This window comes from Cervus elaphus, chromosome 5 (assembly GCF_910594005.1).
Source record: "Cervus elaphus chromosome 5, mCerEla1.1, whole genome shotgun sequence".
In the NCBI taxonomy this organism is placed as follows: domain Eukaryota; kingdom Metazoa; phylum Chordata; class Mammalia; order Artiodactyla; family Cervidae; genus Cervus; species Cervus elaphus.
In genome coordinates this window covers 4,880,656-4,901,229 of record NC_057819.1, presented here as the reverse complement: position 1 = coordinate 4,901,229, position 20,574 = coordinate 4,880,656, and the positions used below count along the sequence as shown (strand labels likewise).

General features: G+C 49.9%; 1 protein-coding gene across 1 annotated transcript in view; it reads left to right on the top strand.

Moving 5' to 3' along the window:
* Positions 1 to 3,962: 3,962 nt before the first annotated feature.
* Positions 3,963 to 20,574, top strand: part of ZNRF3 (zinc and ring finger 3) — a 144,619-nt gene continuing 128,007 nt past the window's right edge. The window contains exon 1 of the mRNA XM_043901446.1: positions 3,963 to 4,501. Within this exon, the coding sequence (XP_043757381.1) occupies positions 4,202 to 4,501 (300 nt within the window). The 5' untranslated portion in view covers positions 3,963 to 4,201. The remainder of the gene's footprint in view (positions 4,502 to 20,574) is intronic.

Here is a 20,574-nt window from a genome sequence, read left to right as displayed (position 1 = left end):
TATTTCTACCACTTTGTTGCTACCAACCCATCTCCCTCCACCCTTGTGCACACATGCTCAGTCATGTAACCCCATGGACTTCAGCCCTCCAGACTCCTCTGTCCATGGACTTTTCCAGGTAAGAATACTGGAGTGGGTTGCCATTTCCTTCTCCACACCATGCATTTCTTATAGCTCCTTCCACACATAGTTCATGTTTGCAAGCCTTCACAGATCTGTTGCCTCCTCATCACTCCCCTCCATTGTAGAATACCACATGCACATCCTTTTCACTGAGCAGTGTATGTTGGAGATTGGTCTATGTAAGTTCATAGGGTGCCGCTTCATTCTTTTTTTTTTCCTTTTTCACTGCTTTGCTTGAGGCCTTATTTATTCTTTTGCCTGCGGCGGGTCTTAGTTGTGGACGTGGGGTCCGTGTTGTGTCATGCAGGATCTTTAGCTGAGGTGCACAGGCTCCCTAGTTGTGGCTCATGGGCCCCGGAGCTTGCAGACTTTGGTAGTTGTAGGGTGCAGGCTTAGCTGTTCCACTCGTTTGTGGGATCTTAGTTCCCTGACCAGGGATCAAACCCTGCACTGCAAGGCAGATTGTTAACCACTGGCCCACCAGGGAAGTCCTTATTGCATTCTTTTTAGTGACTATTTATATGTGTTCCATTATGTATTATATAGAGGTATCATAAAATAATTTGTTTAATGAATTCCCTTTTAGGCATATAGACTATTTCCTGTCTTTTGTTATCAAGAACAATATGGCTGTGAATATCCATGTCTATTTTGATTTAGCACAGATAACAGTGTCTTTAGGTACTAAAGCATACGTTTTACTGATCTCACACCCGTAAACTTCACTATTTGATCATGGCAATAGAACACTGATGGCAGAAAACTTCCTGAAGCTTTGTGTGGTTTCTGGCCTACGTTAGCGAGATTCGCTCAAGGTCCGGCAGCTTTCGCTGACGCTGATGCAGCCGTGCTCTGTTCCTTTCATCCGAGCTGTGTCCGAGAGAAAGGACCAAGATAAGTTATACTCGGGGTGACGGATGTGTCTTGGATAGTGAATGTGCATTGCTTCAGTTCCCTCCTATCAGCCCTTGTTCCTGGCCTTTAAGTCTTCCTTCTTATTTGAAGTTATTTTCTATCTCCCCTCACTGTCCGGCAGATTTTGGTGAAGTTTCATTACTCACTGAACACTTCCATTTCTAGACAGGTTTACTGCTGAGAGATGAATCATGTTACTTCCCAGATGGTGCTAGCGGTAAAAAACTCAACTGCCAATGCAGGAGACACAAGAGATGAGGGTTCGGTCTCTGGGTCGAGAAGATCCCCTGGAGAAGGAAATGGTAACCCACTCCTGTATTCTTGCCTGGAGAATCCCATGGACAGAGGAGCCTGGCAGGCTACAGTCCACAGGGCTGCAGAGCTGGACACTACTGAAGTGAGCTGGTGCATGCACACGCGTGCACACACACACACACACACACACACACACACACACACCCCTTTGTGTTGCTGACCTGTGTCTTATTAACCACACCTTTTTAAAAGCAGATTTAAAAAAAAATCTAAACTGGTTTCTTTTTTGATCCTTGACGGGATCTTAATCACAGTCCCTGAGGGAATGACTGTTGCTCTTTTCCATGTTCAGAATTTATTTTGGTCCCATGAAGCCCAGTGCTCCTAAACAGCTGTTAACAAGCTGCCCCACATATCTGCAAAATGAGAGGGATACACAACAGTGAGCTTATCACTCATTCATTTAGTCATTAATTCATGCAAGAAATATTTATATTGAGTGCCGACTCTGGGCCAGGCAGCCTCAGCCTAAGTCAGTGAATGAGACAAGATCCTAGCCATTATAGAGTTTGCTCTCTGGCATGTGTGTTTATGGGGCATGAAGGAGAGACAAAAATAAATCAGCAAATTACTTAGTATGTTAGGAGGTGATAAGTGCTAAGGGTGGGGGTGGGGTGGGCAGACCAAAGGAGGTTGGGAGAGGGGGACGGGGGCACTCTGCTGTTTTAAACAGAGTATCCTGAGTAAGTGTTGCTGAGGGTGTGAGATTTGAACTTAGACTTCAAAGAACACAGAACAGTCTTACACAGTATCCTGTGTGTTATATGTGTGTTTGCCTGAAAAAAAAAACCACTGATGATTTTGTAATATTTATTTTACAACTGTACTGAGATATACTGCACATACCATTAAATTCACCCTTGTAAAGTATGCAATTAAAAAAAAACTGTGCAATTCAGTAGCTTTTAATACATTTACAGAGTTGTGCAACCATCACAAAATTATCTAATCCCAGAACATTTTCATCACCCCCAAAATAAACCCATTAGCCATTACTACCCATTTTCACCTACCCCCTAGTTCCTGGTAACTACTAATCTATTTTCTATCTCTGTAGATTTTGCCAATTCTCGGCATTTCATATAAATGGGATCATGTACCACATGGTCCTATGTGTCCAGCTTCTTTCACTTAGCACTGAAAACCTTGCTTTCAAGGTTCATCCATCTTGTAGCATGCATCAGTACTTCATCCCTTGAAGGCTAATATGCCACTGTATGGATATATCACTTCTGTTCATCCATTTATCACCTGATGGGCTGCAGTGACTGACCACCCCGTTAAGGACTGGAGGGAGACCATTGTCAGGCCTGATGTTGCCCAGTCTAGTAAGCACCAGTGAGGCTTGGTTCTGAAGAAACTAAAATGCCACCATCTTCAGAACCCTGCTTTCCCACCTGCTCCGCTCCTGAGCAGTAGCTCCGGATGGTCCAAATTCAGCAACACAGACCTGTGGGTTTTTTTTTCAAGTGTATTTGCTACTCCACATTTTGAAAGTTTGTGTTTTTTTTTTCCTACTTTAAATTGTAACCTTGGTAAATTGTTTACCCAAGACAATTCTCAATGAGTTTCCTTTTTAATATTTTGGGTGTGGTAGCAAGTAGAAGCAGCAGCCCATCCCAATCAAATATTTGCAACTATCTGAACAAAGCCATTCTGGTCAGAGAGGGAACACTCCACGGAGGAACTGGGAATTGAATCTGGATTTCGAAGGAAGGTTCGATTCTCAGAGGAATAGATGAGGAAGAAAAAGGCATGTTCCAAAGAAAATCCAAAGTTTCTTTTCTGGGTGACTGGGAACCCCTGAGTCCTGGAGCTCATGTCTTAGGTACGTTAATTTGGCAGCTATCCTCCGTGCACAAAGTGTGATGGTGTTGGAATCCTCTGGACTTCTGCTCAGAAGAGAAACGAAGTTTCAGAACTTCCATCGAGGGGGATGTTTCAGTTACAGCCTCTGGGGCTGTAGAAAGATTATCTCTATCAAAGTCCAAATGACTTAATGGCTTTCTCACCCCCGCCCCCTCCCTCCCGTACACACACAACTGTCTAAGCGACACCCGTGCAAGAACCCGACACGCCCCGGAATGGCCCAGCAGCAAACTGCCCCAGACCGCCAGAGCCTTTCCCTTTCGATCCTGGAGGTGGGGGTGGGGGTGGGGGTTGAGAGCCGGGTGCGAGGGCTCCGTTCTCAGGAACTGTGGATTGACGCGGGGAGCCGGGAAGGAAGGACAGGAACCTGACTTCTGCATGAGACCAGGAGGCGCGGGACCTCCAGAGAGGACGCACATCGCCCCGGAGCAGGATGCTGTCTCCTCTCCCGCCGAACTTCAGCAACCGCGAGTAGAAATGTCTGCCGCCGAAGGCGGGGCGCGGCGGGGGCGGAGCGCGACAGAAGGGGCGGGGCTAGAGCATGGGGGCGGAGCGAGGATGAAGGGGCGGGGCAAGACGGTAGGCGATGGGCGGAGCGACAGTAAGGGGAGGAGCGCAGACAGTGGGCGAGGGGGCGGGGCTGTGTTGGGGGCGTGTGCCACCTCCCGGCTCCACCCCCGCCGCAGGCGCGCCCGCCCCGCCTACCCGCTCCCCCGCCCCCCCGGCTGCCGCGGCGGTCGAGAGCGGGGAGGGAGGGGAGAGCGGGTCACGACGTTGCCGGGGCGGGGATAACCCCTCACGTGGAGCAGATGAAAGGGCCGCGGCGCGACGGCCGTGGGAGCCCAGCCGAGCCTGCGACCCACAAAGCCGCCGCCGCCGCCGCGATGGGGCTGTGAGGCGTCCGCCCGCGCTCGGTCCTCCGCCGGCCCGCGACTATGCCCGGCCGCGCCCGCCCTCCGCGCCCTCCCGCCGCAGGACCATGAGGCCGCGCTCGGGCGGGCGCCCAGGGGCCCCGGGCCGCCGCCGCCGCCGCCTCCGCCGCCGCCCCCGCGGCCCCCGCGGCCGCCGCCTGCCGCCGCCGCCGCCGCTGCCGCTGCTGCTCGGGCTGTTGCTCGCGGCCGCGGGGCCCGGCACGGCGCGGGCCAAGGAGACGGCGTTCGTGGAGGTGGTGCTGTTCGAGTCGAGCCCGAGCGGCGACTACACCACCTACACCACCGGCCTCACGGGCCGCTTCTCGCGGGCCGGGGCCACGCTCAGCGCGGAGGGCGAAATCGTGCAGGTAGCTGCCCGCCGCCCGGGCCCCGCGCCGCCGCCGCCACAAGATGGCTCCGGGGGCTGCGCCCGCCGACCCCGCCGCGGGCTGGCGGGCGGGCGGGCGGGAGGGGCGGTGAGGAGGCCGGCGGCATCCCTCTCAGGCGGGCGGGCGGGCGGGACGCGGCCTCCAGGGCTCCGCCGTGGGGGGTTGGCAAGCGCACGTGGGGGCTCGGCCTCCCGTGGGTCCCGGGAGCGGGAGGGGAGACCCCGGGTCCGGGCGCCCACGCTGAGGCAGGCCCCCTCAGGCGATCGGGGCGCTCGCTTTTACCTCAGGTGGAAGTCCCGGGAACTACCTGTTGAATGCCAACTTCGGCGAGACAAGTGATGAAGGATGGGGTGGCTCGTTCCAGGTCGCAGGCTGTGTCCTCCCACCCGTGCAGGTTCTTTGAGGGAGCAGCCAGGCTTGTCCGAGGGGCTCCCCCGGAACCTGCCGCCAGCCTCACCTGGGCGCCCACCCTCCCGCGGGGGCGCTGGACCAGCAGCCGCAGGAGGAGAGGCAGCGGGAGCTGGCCGAAGAGTGGGGATCGCGGGTGCCCCGGAGTGGCCGGAGCAGCAGTCCTCGCTGCGTGCCTCAGATTACAGAGAGGGTGGGAGGGAGGCAGCCTGCCCGCTCCTCGGCCAAGGACTAGTGCAGAGGGCCTGCACCTCGGGAGAAGGGTCGCTTACTGACAGGGCCTCCACCTTGCTCCGAATGAAAGGGGTGTGCATTCCAAAGGAAGCTGGCGGAGTGGGGGGGGGGGGGGGGCGGGGAGGGGGAGTGGAGAGCGAGCTTTAAGCAGACCCCCGCTCTGTGGAGGAGGGACTCTGAGCCCAATCCTCTGCAGATGGTGAACTGGGTAGATGCCTTCCTGCTTCCTTGGCTGTGATTTTATCATCTTACTAGTAGACAGCCAGCGCACTTACCGCGGTGAATATGCGTGCCTGGGATGGGAGTGATTTGAAATGGTTGGCTTGTCTTTGGACCTTTTGCGGGTGAGGGGGTGGCTGCAGGGGCTCCAAGCTTTGAGGCCTTGTGCGCTTTACTCTTGGATGAGTTATGAATGAAGAGCGGGGGACTGAATGGAATTAACTGCAAGCAGCCTTTCATTTCCCCTCCCTTGGTGCAGACTGAAAACGCTGCAGGGTTAGGGCAGGGGGCAGTGCGGCTTGGCCCTTAGAGGTGTGTCCTTAGTCCCCATCTCAGACTTCTGCAGGACCCATAGAAGGGGAAAAACACAGGTTGTTTGAGTTGTGTGACTACACATATGTTAAAAGCTTTTGGACTTTTTAGGGGGATAATGTTATAATTATAGTCTTTAATTTATAAGCTTTAGAGACCACGGTCTGCTAAAGATTCCTGCAGCCTTTCAGTTGCAGCCTTCAAGCACAGTTTGAATCTTAATGCCTGCTCCTTGTGACTTCTTGTTTCTCTTTGAGGCTTTCACTGTGGCCTGATGCCTGTAGAAATGTTTGATTTACAGCTTTCTAAGAGAAAAGATGTTTTAATCATGGCACTTCACTTTTTGAAGGAGACTTTTGAAGTTTGCGATTTTTATCTGCAGTGTTTTAACTTGTACTCTTTCTCCCTGGTAGGTTGTCTGGCGAGCTATCCATTATGAATAGTGCAGTGCTTTGGAGATAATCTTGGGTTCACCATTTAATACAAAATTAGCAGTTTAAACACACCATTTGTAACTATTTTATCCTTGCGAGTGGGGCGATACTGTGTGAATTTGGCAGAAGGAATCTATTCTCTTTTGAAACTTTTTGAAGTGCTTATCTAACTCCTTTGTAGTCCATTAGCCTTGCCAAAAAAAAAAAAAAAAGTCAACAACTGCTAAGTAAAGAAAAATGACTTAAATGGTATTTAATAAGTTTACCTGTTAAGCAATCACTAATAAGTGTCCTAATTCCCTTATAACTGCAGTAACACTGGTGAGTTTGTCTGAGCTGTCTGAATAGTCATTTCTTAGTGTTCTCTACATCTTTGATAACTTTATTGTGAGGCCTACTTGCTGAACCTGTGTGCACAGAAGGACCTCGGCGTGGCTTCCAGGGCTGTGTGTGTACAGAGGCTGGCATGCTTTTATTAGTTCTTGGAGTACTCCTGAGTGAAGGAACTAGTGTGGCCCCTGTCAGCCCCGAAGAAAGCTTTTCTAAGGGAAGCTGATGTTTTAGGACTGCCGAGAGAATGTCACTTCTTGGCGTGAGAAATGAGAATATAGAAGAAACAACTTGGTTGTTTCTTCAGCTTCAGATTAATCAGATTTTCTAAGTGCCCTTGTTGAACTTTTCAAGCCTCCTTCTGTTTACTATCTTAAAAAAAAACTCTTGCATAATTTGCTACTTAATATTTTATGGTCTTTGGAGCTGAGTTCATTTTCCTTTAACTAAACCTAAATCGTAGCGCTTACAGCACTGGTTTTGTTGCCGTGGGATTCTGTAGCACTATTTTTCATGCTTTAGGGGAGAAAAGAACCTGTCTGAGAGACTCTTTCCTTTAAGAATTCTAAGATAGGAAATTGGTTTGTATCACTGATTTTTTTTGTCCCCTCTGTATTGTATGCAATAAAAGTATGTGTCTGTGTCTGTTTATACAGTAGATACCTTATCACAGTCTGGTTTGCCCAGATACCTCTAATTAGAATACCTGTTCATTCATCTGCATGGGTTGGGGTAGGAGGAGGCCTGGTAAAGAAGGGTGTGTGTGTGTGTGTGTGTGTGTGTGTGTGTGTGAGTGAAAGAGAGAGGGAGTGAGAAAGACTTACAGAGAGAGAGGGAAATTCAAATCTTGGGATTCGTCACTAAGAGTGTTGATTTTCTCCTTGTGCATTTTAGGCTTAAATAACTTTCCCAAGGTCATCACTCTGCTCTGAAAAAAGAGAGATCCTCTTTCTTTCTTTCTTTCTTTTTTTTTTTTTTTTGACATCTTTGTCTTTGAAAGTTGTGGAAACAATATGTGGCTATGAAGTGCTATTCACGACTGTTAGTATCTTATTTATTCATGCAGCATTACAGCCTGTTTGTTTGTGTCAAGCATACAGTGTGAAGGCTGAAGGAAGTAATTACACTTCTCCTTTAGTTCTGAAGTGTGGAACTTTAAAGAGTTCTTAGAGGTATTGATACATATTTCATCTTTGAACCAATTTGTTGCTATTAATGAGATCATTATCTGAAAGTTTCAGACTTTGGCTATTCAGCTCACATGGTTAGTGATGTTAAATAAAGACCCAATTAAACACTGGCTAGTGGTAAGTGAATTGGTTAAGCAAACAAAGAAAATTTGCATAGCTAGAGGTGAAAGATTGTTTTAAATGGAAATGCATCTCCACCCCCCCACCCCCACCCCCCGCCCCTTGAAGTCAAATATTTAGAACCGCTTGAGAAATTCATTTGTAGGAGAAATCTGAATGGTAGGTTTTGTGTAACTTTAAAATCAGCCTCTGGATCGTGGATTAAGTGTTGAATGGTCTTGAAAACAGAGCTTGCTGAGAACATTTAAGAACTAAGCCAGGGCCTTTAGCCACGAGGGCTGGGAGGAGAGCAGAGTGGTGGGTCAGAAAGGCTTGAGTGAGGTCCTTAAATAGCTAATGTTAGCTAAGGGTATCAGAGAGAATAATTTTAGGAAACTAATTCCTCTGCCTTGTCTCCCTGTCAGTGTGTTTCTGCAGTTTAACATTTGATCAAACACTTTCTTTTCATCTCCATTTTAAGTTAACTTAACAGGCCTGCCTCTCTAAAAATTGACTTGACCTAATAGAACAATTGCGTGCTGACAGCTGACCTGGATTTACACAAAAAGGGATTGCTGACTGTCTTGTCAGAAGGGCCTTCATAGGTTAAAACCAAGCATTTGATTTAGGGGAAGACATCAGGGCTGTGTTTTGTGACCTCGTGAATTCTTTAGGGGCTCTTACTTTCTGTCTCGTTCCCTGAGATGCCATGGGAGTTACTAACACAGCTCTGAATGGAGATGGAGACAGGAGTGAGGGGTAAGTGTGCAGCCCGTGGACTAGAGAGGGTGATGATGGCTTCTCTTTAAGAGCATTTATTTTGTATAGGGCACTATGCCAAGCTCGTCATGTGTTTGCTCATCCCAGTCTTTAACATGGAATCAGCAACTGTTGTTGACCCATTTGACAGATGAGGGAACTGAGGCTGAGAGAGGCTATGGCTATTTGACTTCTGCAAACTCACACAGCTAGCAAATGATAAAACTTGGGTTGAAACCCAGGTCTGTCTGGCCCCTTTGTTCCTATTACTGTTAAATAAATAGGAGTTGGCTGGTTAGGTCCTGACGTTTGTTCAAGTCTAATTTTTAACAGTCTAGAATAGTGGTTCTTAACCTGAGGGTCACAGACTTCCAGAGATGGCCTGTGAACCCCTGAAATTATGCATACAATCCTGTGCATGTGCACTTCTATTTTCCTGAGAAGATGTGTAATTTTTCCCCAAGGTGGGTTCTCTGATGCTCCTCCTATCCATGAGGAAAAAGAGAAGCAGTCCTCCAGTACTCGTCATCAAGTCATCCATCCCTGGGGATTTGAAGGCAGTGATGTGAGGCTCAGGCCAGCAAGAGTCATTGAGAAGTCTACAGGTTTATGTGTCTCTGTCGAGCGTGTTCACTTGATGGATTTCTACTCAAGCCCTGTTCTGTACCAGATACTGTATTGCTGTTCCTTTAGATCTGTGTGGAAAAGTGATAATTCTTCCTGACCGGGTCTCCACACACAGTGGAGCCCTTAGTCCTGAAGGCATCCTTTATCTCTAATGGATGAATTTCTCTCCAGTTCATCTATCTCTAGTAGTGAAATGCATTTCCTTGGGAGAAATGAGAAGGTAGATACTCCAAGAATTTTCTGCATTTAATATCAAATCACTATGTTGTATACCTGGAATTAACATAATGTTTTTAGTCAATTATACTTCAATTAAAAAAAGAATTTTCTGCATTTAGATGGTGAAAGGCAAGAAGATGAGGCTCTGAATGCAGAGTGTGGGAGTGTGGACTGCAGGTGTGTGTGTCTTTTCAGTATTCACTGGGAAATGAAATGGAGCATCCATCGATGTTGAAACACCTTGAGAGCAACCCCTCACTGCTTCTCCGTGGACCTGGACACAGGCCTGTTTGTTTTTGTTCATCCCTGGTCCCCAGTGCCTGCTGCTTATCAGACACTCAGTATTCAGTGAATGAATGATGGATTCAGGGTGGACACCAGGCGGGCAGTGGATCTTTATGAGAATTGATGAGAACCACTTCATTTGCTTTGGCTAATACATTCTGGGATCAGCTTTCTTTTTTGGTTGTTGTTTACAGAAACTTGCTCGATTAGATGGAAAGAGTGGTTCTGGTTGGAACCACTGCTGTTGTAACGCCAGGCTGTGTGACAGTGACACACGTGTGTGTGCATGTGTGTTCCCGGTAGGGTATCTGGTGTCACGAAAGTCTGAAGACATTCTTTTCATGATAAAACACTGATTATTGAGAGAGGCCTAATGTGGACAGCTGCTAGGGATGGACAGACACATGAAGAACAGTTCATGGCCAGGCCCTAGTGTCCCCGAGCATAACTGTAAAAGTTTGGTATTCAGGATTATCATTACCCTGAATATTATGTCATATGGAAACTGCTTTTTGATGGCATCGCACGAGTCTGGAGAATGCGGATTCGCAGTTCATGACAAAAAGGACGTTTAAATCCATCTCGATCATCCGAAGACCCAGACTCGACCCTTTAACGTGTCAGATGAGGAGGCTGAGGTCCAGAGAAGTGAAGGGCCAGCACCACGTGGTGAGGTTGAGATAACCCTGGAGAACTGTTTGGGGCTCCCGGCTCCCGGGTCTGGGTCTTTCTGTCATCCTCAGCTGTACCTTGGCCGAGTGCGCCAGGGAGAGCCGACTCAGAAGTGAGCTTAGTGATCAGGTGTCTGATTGGGGAAAGCCAGGTCTTGTAAAGCTGCATCCCGGGTGTAAGTGGCTGCTTTTCTCCTTTAATTTAGAGCTTTCACCCAATCTTCCTCTGTCAGAGCTCTTAAAAATAGGTGGTCATGACCCCATGTTTCCTGGACACCAGGCATGGGTACAGCACCTGAACTTATACTCGGTGGACGAGGGAAACGGGATGCCCCAGGTTTTCAGATGAGGAAGCTAAGCTCAGAGAGCTAAGGTCACGTGTGGAAGATGCTGAGCAGGTCAGTTGCAGGGCTCAGATTAAAACCCAGCTCTGTGTGATTCCCAGCCATTTCTGTTTTCACAAGACTGCTTCACTTGGCACTTTCTTCTGCTTGGGATGAGATGATGGGAACTGATGGTGGAATTTAGAGTCCGTATAAACCCAGACTGATGGACCAAGAGATGAACTGGTAACTTCAAGTGAGAAAACCCTCTGCCCTTAGAGATTTTTCTCCTCCTTCCCTCCCTTCTTCCTTTCTTCCCCTTTACTCTTTCTTTTTTCAATCACACAGTCTCATTCTACCTTGTTTTTTTCCATGAAGAGCTAATCCACCAAGGTTGGGAAGAGGGACCAGTGACTTGAAGTACACCACTGTCTCTTGATGGCATGTCCGTTGTTTTCTGGCTCCAGGGAAGTTGGAATGGCTGTGGCGCTCTGGCATTTAGAGAGATCTCTGAAGTGAGACACACCTCCTTCCTGTACTGGCTTTTCAGAGCCCTTTCATAGCCTGTGTGGCTTTCCTCAAAGAGGCCCCGTCCCGTATTCATCGCCTTTCTTCCTTTATTTGCACACTCTGCGCGTTCCCTGTGATCTGAAATTTGATTTCAAAGATGGTCAGAACCTGAAGCTGTGGCTTCCCTCTGCTCATCCCGTCCTCCTGGCCATTAAAACCTCCTGTGGGTCTGCATTCTGGCAGTGGGCTGGCGTTCACTGCTGCTTTCTGTGCCGCTGACCCTGTGCGGGGCGAGGCAGCAGGTGGGGGTGAGGGAGGCGCTGGTCCTGCCCGCAGGCGGCCGAGCGGAGGGGGCGGCGGCGTGCTGACCACGGGTCCTCTCCAGGGGTGCACCTGGCCCAGGTGTGACAGGTGGGCCTGGGCAGCCCGATCTGAAGAGGCTCCTCTGCGTAATGACACAGTACGTGGATTCGTGCCTTTTGGCCCTTTCCTGCTCATTTTTTTGTTTGTTTTGTTTTGTTTTTACCTACCTTTGAGGTTAAAAGCTGATAACCCCTCTGCAGAGAGGTGCCTTTATACCTGCCAAACAGGACGGGGAGGCTGTAAAGAGTAGAGGGTCTTTGTTCCATCTGCTGCTTGAATGAGATGTTTGAAATTCTGACTTTGAGTGGCTCTGTTGACTCACGATAGTGTGAAGAGAATGAGGTCAGCCGGCCTGTTGCGGTTCAAGGGAGAGGGTTTTATTTTTATTACCCTTCAGATCTGTGGTAAGACTTGACATTAACCCCCTTCTGGCCCCAGCAGCCAGTGTGATATGGTTGTTTAGAAATTCAGTGTGTAGAGTTGATTTGGTGAAGACAGACTCTGATGATTCTAGAAGTTTCACAGGGAAATGTATGTTGGAATGGGAGCTTCTGGTCTCCTGGTGCAGAAGCTGCTGCATTTTTAAAATAAGTTAAGAGTGGCGCTCGATCAGGTGCATGTAACCCTTCGGTGCTGTAAGAGTTTAAACTTGATTTTTTTTTTTTTTTTTAACTTAAACCGAGTACGCTAACTTGTCAGCAGACATTGAGTTCCTGCCGTGGACACAGCCTAGAGAAGAAACAGCTTTGTGCACCCACCATGCAGTTTGTGATGTGCAGGTGTCATTTTCATGATTTCTCCCGTGCACGGTGGGCCGTTTTATTACCTGCACTTCTCAGAGGAAACTGGGAAGCTTCACAGAGTACAAGTAAGCGTCTCAGGGCCACAGACCTGGGCTCAAACTTGGGTCATTTGAAGATAGACCCTGAGACCTGCTTGCTTGAGGACCTGGGTGTATTTAGATACGATTTGGGCAAAGAGGCTAGAATAGATTCATTTTACATTACCTCTCATCAGGGCCAACATTTCCCTTTAAAAAAACAGATTATCTGTAATTTTTTCCCTAATTATGAAAATAATACATGTTTATTGTAGAATAATTAGAAAATAAAAAAAAGTATGAAAAAGAAAATCAGTCCCACTGCCTCCACGTAACCTCTGTTAACCTTTTGTGATTTGGGACAGCTTTCCTTTCCTTTTTTTTTTTTTTTCCTATGCACTTAGATTTTTAAGAAAATTGGAAAAAACACTATATAGTGTTAATGACCCTTTGTGTACCTTAAGTATTTCCCTCTTACTAATAAATATTCCAAAACACTTTTAGTGTCTTGTTTTCCATTATTATAAGTGATGCTCTGGGGAGTTTTTTCTCTACCCCTTGATTATTTTCACAGACTCAAGTTCTAGGATTGGGGCCCCTGTGTGGAGAGGTATAAACACTTTCCCTGCTCCTGTTGTGTGTTATCAGTTCCCCCTGCAAAAGAGCAGGGCTAGTTTATATTCCCCAGCCAGGTTGGCATATGTGTTTCCATGCACCCCCACTCACAATGGGTAGTTTCTTAAAAAACAAAACAAACGTACCCATTGAAGGCAGGAGGAGAAGGGGACTACAGAGGATGGGATGGTTGGATGGCATCACCGACTAAATGGACGTGAGTTTGAGCAAGCTCCGGGAGATTGTGAAGGACAGGGAAGCCTGGCATGTTGCAGTTCATGGGATCGCAAAGAGTCAGACATGACTGAGCAACTGAACAACAACCCATTGAAAAACAACTTCACAAAAGTGAAAGCCTGTGTATTCCTGTATGTGTGTTAGTCACTCAGTTGTGTCGGACTCTTTGCGACCCTATGGAGTGTAGCCCACCAGGCTTCTCTGTCCGTGGGATTCTCCAGGCAAGAATAATGGAGTGGGCTGCCGTTTCCTTCTCCAGGGGATCTTCCCCACTCAGGAATCGAACCCAGGTCTCCTGCATTGAAGGCAGATTCTTTACCACCTGAGCCCCAGGGAAGCCCTGTGTTTTCCTGTCACTTAGCAAGTGGTAAAATACTGGCTTTCCCCCTCTGCCACGAGGATCTGAGATACGACTGTCAGCATCAAAGGGAAGGTGCCTGGCGTGGTTTCTGGGTCCCTCCCCTGCGGGTGTGTCTGAGCCCGATCCAGGAGCAGGCGCCCTAGGGCTCAGGGCAGGGACGCAGTGTCTGGCCAGGCAGATGGCCACACTCTGAGGCCTAGAGAAGACCTCACGGAAGGGACCGCCTTGTGGTGGGCACAGCCGGTGGCAGCAGATTGCGGCCCAGGAGGGTGCTTCTGCCTGGGATGTTCTCTGCCCGCCTCTGTCCCTGTCCCCTCGTTCCTAGTGGCACAGATGTCAGCATGTGGTCGGCACAGGTGCCTTAGAGCCGAGCTCCAAGGCCATCAGGGCGCCCCTCAACAGCAGGCCCACGGGTGGAAAAACGGCTTCCTGCTGTTTCGTTTGATCCCTGTTAAAAATCTAGCAGTTTTACATAAAAATCTGGAGCTTTGGCTCTTTTCGAAAAATGAAGAGATCTGGCAGCATTGGGTCCACATTCCCACGTGGCGACAGCCTGCTCCAGTGAGACAGCAGCTGCCCTCTTCAGAGGGGGTGCAGGCCCCCGGTCTGCAAGCTTCCCTTGCATTGCGGCAGCTTGCGGCGCTCACGAGTAACGATCCTGTGCCTACCAGCACCCGGGGCCCCCGTGGGCAGTGATTTGCCATCCTTTCTCTCGCTGGGAGTTCTGGAGCCGAAAGCTTTTAAGTTGCTCTTGGCAAGTCTCTGTGGTCTTTCCCCTGCCATCTGTGTGTCAGAAGGCCAGGCCGTTAGTGACTTTATGACACTTCACTGCACCCTGTGAGCCTCAAGTTCTGCTACCGGGGAGGGCCGTGGCAGTCCTGGCATGACCAGAGCGTTCTTGTTGCTGCTGTTTTTGGCTGCCCCGCGTGGCATGAGGGATCTTAGTTCCCTGACCAGGGATCGAACCTGCACCCCCTGCAGTGGAGCACAGAGTCTTTGCCGCTGGGCCATGAGGGAGGTCCCCCCTGACCAGAGTGTTCTCAGCTAACAAGGTGCTTCTGTTCCCTGGAGCCATTTGGCTCACACCTTCATCACCATCTCTGTCCATTCTCTCTTTTTGCTCCTTGGTTTCTTTTGACTATAAGAGCTCCTGCTTGACCTCGAGGGCACCCTGAAATGCCATGGCCCTGATCTCCTTTTACAGAGAGGGTGCTGTGGGCAAGGGCCTCTGCCTTTGGTGGCAGGAGGAGCTGGGGTTAGAACGCGGGTCTCATCGGTCCAGGTGCTGGTCTCCCTGGAGCAGCATCCTTTTCTGATGCTCGGGTTCCAGCAAATTTTCCACGCACTTTTAGGGTACCCCCCCGCCTTGAACTTTCACCCGTATTCCTGGTTTCGTCCTCCCAGCTCAGAGCGCCTTTCCTGGATTCTGCCCAGAGGGCCATCTGCCATTCAGGTTGTCCCAGCTGCCAAGGCTTGTCCCACACTCAACGTCGAAGGTGTTTCTTTGTACCTAATGTTACTTAAGCGCCTTCGACATTTGTGTGTTCAGCACCTTTATGCGATTTTTGGAACCACCACTGGGTACCCGGAGGCTTGGCATCATTTCAGAAAGTGCCTCAGTCTTGGAGTAGGTGGTAGGCAGGCGGCTAATGGCATGTAAAGAATGTTGCAAGCGTGACTTGCAAAGCCATTTGCAAAATGTAAATCGAGGTAGCTTGTGGCCGAGTCAGAGGAAAGGAGTCAGAGGACATCGTATCCTTGCTCCCTCCCCGCTGACCTTGCCCCTTCACCTCATCAGATGCCGCCTCAGCATCTCCCTGCCTCCGTCTGTCTCCCCCGAGCAGCTCTTCCCCTCCACACCAGCTTCATCTTTCCCAAGTAACCGCTGATCTTGTCATTCCCTCCATCAGAATCTTTCAGCGCTATCCCGTTGTTTGCTGAGCGCAGAGCTGGCCTGGGACCCGGGCCTGTGTCCTAGGTGTTCCTGCTTTTATTTCCCGAATGGGTCCTGGGCTTCCCTCACTGTGTGACCTTCCGCAGGGATACCTTTCTGCGGCTCGCACGTTCCCAACCCCCACCTTTGCCCCCTGCTCCACTTCCCCGTCTCCCTAGTGCTTTCACCTGTGGTCACACTTGCAGCCGTTGCCGTCAGGCATCCCCAAGCTCTGCTGGTGGGCCCCTTCTGCCCAAGCACTCCATTCTTCACTTCTCAGTTGCTCTTCCATTCCTTAGTACTTCTTTTTCCCCACAGAGTCACGGCTCCCAGCAGAGAGGGTTTGTGACTTCCTCACCCCCTCTGTTGCCCTGCAGTAAAGCTCTTAAATATTTTCTGAACTGAAATTCTTCTAGATTATGATACTTAGGGGTAGGGTAGAGGTGGAGATGTTAGTGGGGCCAAAAAAAGAGAAAAGACTTGGCTTTTTGAGGGAGAGCTTTCTGTGATTGGAGAAACCGTTCACAAGATGTGGGTGTGTCCTAGGGCTATTCCAAATAGTTGGGGTGGACCAGACTCTCAAAATAATTTCCCCTTGCTTCTGTTCACTGGGCCTGGAAAAAGGACGTGGGATAAGGCCGTAGCACCATCTAACTCCTTCCCAGCTGGCTAGGCAGCCTGGGTGCAGTGTTCAGAGCATGCTGGACAAGAGACATCTCAGCCTAGACTTTTAGGGAGTATGTTTCTTTTAAAAAACGTGCAATATTTTGGTGTCACTTAGAAAGCTGGTGTTTTGGGAAATAGTAAAAGTTATATGTCGTCCCGGAAGGACCCGTTCTTAACTTAAGTTTGTACCATGTTGGTTTCTCAACTCTCTTCTCCCCACACACCACCCCACCTCTGGCCTTGGAAGTTCTGGCTGAGGCTGTGTTTAGATGCTGGACGGAAAGCAGCTCTATTTCACTTGTTAAAATTTATATTTTAATTTTTGTTTGCACCGTCTTTGTTGCTGTACATGGGCTTTCTCTAGTCGGGGCAAGCGGGGGCTACTCTCTAGTTGCAGTGAGAAGTTACACTTCTCATTGCTGTGGCTTCTCTTTTCTTAGAAGTATTTTCTTTCTTTCTTTATTCCCTGGCTGCGCTGGGTCTCCCTGCTGCACGGGCTTTTCTCTCGTTGTGGGGAGTGGGGGCTACTCTAGTTTCGGTGCTTGGGCTTCTCCTTGCGGTGGCCTCTCCTGCTCTGGGGCGCAGGCCCTGGTGCACACGGGCCGCAGTAGTTGCAGCTCCCGGGCTCTAAAGCACAGACTGGATAGCTGTGGCCCGCGGGCTCAGCTGCTCTGAGGCACGTGGGATCTTTCCGGACCAGGGCTCGAAGCTGTGTCTCTTGCAATGGCAGGCGGACTCTTTACCATTGAACCGCCAGGGAAGCCCCCTGCTCTGGCTTTTCTGGTTGCGGAGCCTGGGCTCTAGAATGCAGGCTCAGTAGTGGCGGCCCACAGGCTTAGTTGCTCCGTGGCATGTCGAATCTTCCCAGACCAGGGATCAAACCCACGGCCCCTGCATTGGCAGGTGGACTCCTATCCACTGTCCCAGCAGGGAAGTCCAGGAAGCAGTTTTAAAGGACGACAGTAGGACTCTAAAGAGACCAGCAGAGACTACTTCCCTGGTGGTCCACTGGCTAAGACTCCATGCTCCCAATGCAGGGGGCCCGGGTTCAATCCCTGGTCAGGAAGCTAGATCCCACATGCTGCGATGAAGAGTTCACATGCTGCAATGAAGATCAAAGATCCTGAGTGCTGCAACTAAGACCCAGCACAGACAAATATGCAAAATATAAATGTTAAAGAGGCCAGCGGACTATGAGTGGAAGAAATTAGAGTTTCAGTTTAAAGAATATGATTTTCTAGTCTTTAAGCAGCCCACCGTACACATTTGGGAATTATTAAGTTATTGCTTTGTTGTGTACATGTTGGCATGTTGAGGTTTTTCAGTTATTGTTTTTTGTGGAACAGTGGCTATTATATGGGTGCTGGGACCTTCAGAAATAGTTCAGAGTCTATCTGTGACATGTTATATTTCACTTGTACTGGAGGCTAGTCACGCCTTTTCACGGCATGTCCACTCCAGAAATGTTCCGAGGCCCTCAGGTAAGCATCAGCCTCACCCAGGGAGTTGAGTGAACAGCCAACGTGTAGTTCTGAAGCTTTGGTGTTACTGGGTTTAAGTCTCTAGGACACACACAAACTTGCTTGGCATTAAATGTGCCGTCTGGGTGATTCAGGTTCCAGTGGCAGTGGTAATTTTTGCATTTCCTGACTCTTGTGTTTAAATTTGCAGTCTCAACATTGCATCACCATAGGTTTTCACATTTAATGAATATTTATGTGGAGCCGAGTTCTATACGAATGCGGCGGTTTCTGACTTGATTATAGCTCGCTGCGTGCTGTGGCCAGGAGTGCCCTACAGACGACAGAGCTGGCACACGCCTCAGCACGCCAGACCCTGGCGGATGTGGTTAGGGACCACAGTGACTGGTGCTCTGGTTGCCATGCCAACCTTGTTTTTGGAAGGGGGAGGCTCTGAAACAGCAATGGGATGGGGGGTAAGAATAGTTTAGAATATTCCAAGTGGAATGATTCCCTGTTAAGTGCTCCTACAGTGTAGGAACCCTAGATGTAGAAGAAGAAAGAAGGTGTAGAATTCAACCAACCTAGAATTCTTAATAGATGCTCAGGTAACAGTAGTTAATTTTCTTAATTATGCAAGGCTGTTTTAATTGCCCCCTTGCAAACTTGTCCAAGTTCAGGTATGAATGTCTTCCCTACTTATGTGTGTGCACGCACATGTATATTTGTATGCTTAGTCGTGTCCGACTCTCTGCAACTCCATGGACTGTAGCCTACCAGGTTCCTCTTTTCATGGGATTCTCCAGGCAAGAATACTGGAGTGGGTTGACATTTCCGTCTCCAGGGGATCTTCTCGACCCAGGGATTGAACCCGTTTCTCTTGCCATGGCAAGCAGATTCTTTACCGTCTGAGCCACCTGGGAAGCCCGTCTACCCTACTTGCTGCAGGGTAAAATGGGACTCTTCAGCCTCTTAAAATTTATAAATCCCTCCCTCCCACCTCCTGCCAACATCCCTTGCCCTCTGGTATCTCTGATCCAATGGGGGTGATGGGGGAAGGAAAGGGAAGGAACACGGGCGGGATGGATAAGGGACTCCTCCTCCCTGAGCTCCTCATCCTCATTCCTCCCTGCTCCCCATTTCAGGAAGCGTTATCCTCTCCCCTCCCTGATCCTGTATAGTCAGCAGAGACCATGGTGGCAAGTGCCACCCTCCTGCCCATAGGTGGGGTCTCAGGCTGTCCAGCTCTCAAGGTTGGGCATTCAGAGCTGGGGCAGGGAGAGGAGTGATGTCTCTGCCACCCAGCCCTGGGATGCTGTCAACCCCTTTGCAAATGATGTCCCGCAGAATTAGTTCTTTGGTGCTCGGTGTTGTGCGGTGAAACATCTGGAAGGGGATTGATCAGGCCCAGTAAGCTCAATGGGAGGCCCTGATGGTGGGATGGGATGGGACGCCAGGGCACCGTCCTCGGAACTCGCGCCCCTCTGCAGAAGGAGACCCAAGTCCCTGGAGGCCGGGCTGGGGCAGCGTCAATGGCTCAGGCAGCCCCATGGTTAGAGGGCCTGCCGCCTCCCCTCTGAATGGAGACCTACTGCTGCAGGAGGGGGTGTGACCACACGTGTCATCATAGCTCGCTGATGCGGTCACCTGTATGACTCTCCAGCAGACTGCTTTTGTCTTCAGGGCAGGGCTGGGGGCACGACCTTTTGACATTTCCCCACTCTGACTCACAGCGTCCCTGTGTATGAGTGAGGGAAAGTGGCCCCTTCCTCAAGATGCCACGTTAGGGCGTCTCTTTGCCCTAACGTGGATCCAGGATGACTCCAGGAGTGGACAGCGCCCCCTGGAGTTGTGCAGTCATGACGCACCTGTCTGTAAATTCGTTCCCTCCTCCCCTACAAGGCTTCTCTTTCAGCAAATGCGATTTGCGCCCCCCTGCCTCCATTCCTAGAAAACCAGGGAGCCAAGTTTGCCAGAATTGAGTGTAAAGTTAGGAAACAAGATCCCAAGGTGAGTCAGGAGTTTAGTACAGGGGTTTTAAACATCTGCTTTGTCTGCTGTTTTGCTTCGGGCTGCCTGGGGTGGGGTCCTCAGGCCTTGGGTGTGTTCCAGTTAAACGGAGAGGCCTTCCGTGGAGCAGAAACGGCACCCCATTTTATGGGAGAAGATACACATCCCTTCCTAGGAACCAACTTAAAAATTACCTTTCGGCCTATCACCTGATTTGGGTATGAGTTCTCTTCAGTTCTGTGTTACAACCTTGAGCCAGCCGTAGTTAAGAGGAGTTGGGATGGTTCCTCCGGGTCTTGGGGCATTGGTGTGACTGTTAGCCTTAGTCTGCACCTTTGCTACGCAGACACCCAGGACTTATTGGCTTCCTTAAACTGTGTGTAAATGTTGGTGGTTCTGGATTTCCTTTGGTGAAGTGAGAGGCAGCAGAGCAGACTGCCTAGGCTTGGACCCGTCCCTGCCGGTTACCTGCCGCAGAAAGGTGACCATGCCTCTCTGGGTCTCAGTTTTCCTCACTGCAAAATGGAGTTGAGTTACAACATGTACTTTGCTCTAGTGATGAAAGGATGATAATGAAGAAAGTAATGTGCATACTTGCATAATGTTCCTCACGTATACTGACACTCGCGGTGTCGTTCCCAAGTGGCTGAAACTTTTTATTCTGAAGTCATCTTTGATCAAGGTTAAAGAATCCAAAGATGCTAGTCATCGACAGGAGAAGCGGCCATACCGTAGGAATCATTTCCCAACACGCTCAGTGCCTGACCACTTGCACCTGTGGCTCTTCTCTCCTGGGAGTGTCTGTGAGGGGCTGGGGTGCTCAACGCCTCGCGGACCCGCGGGGCCCTCTTTCAGCGCTGTGTCCTGGGGGACGGGGGAAGCCCCGCTGCAGCCCCACCTGCTCAAGGCCGGGCCCTACAGCTCGGCCACCACCGAGGCTCCGAGCTCGGTCACCTGGTCTGTGTTC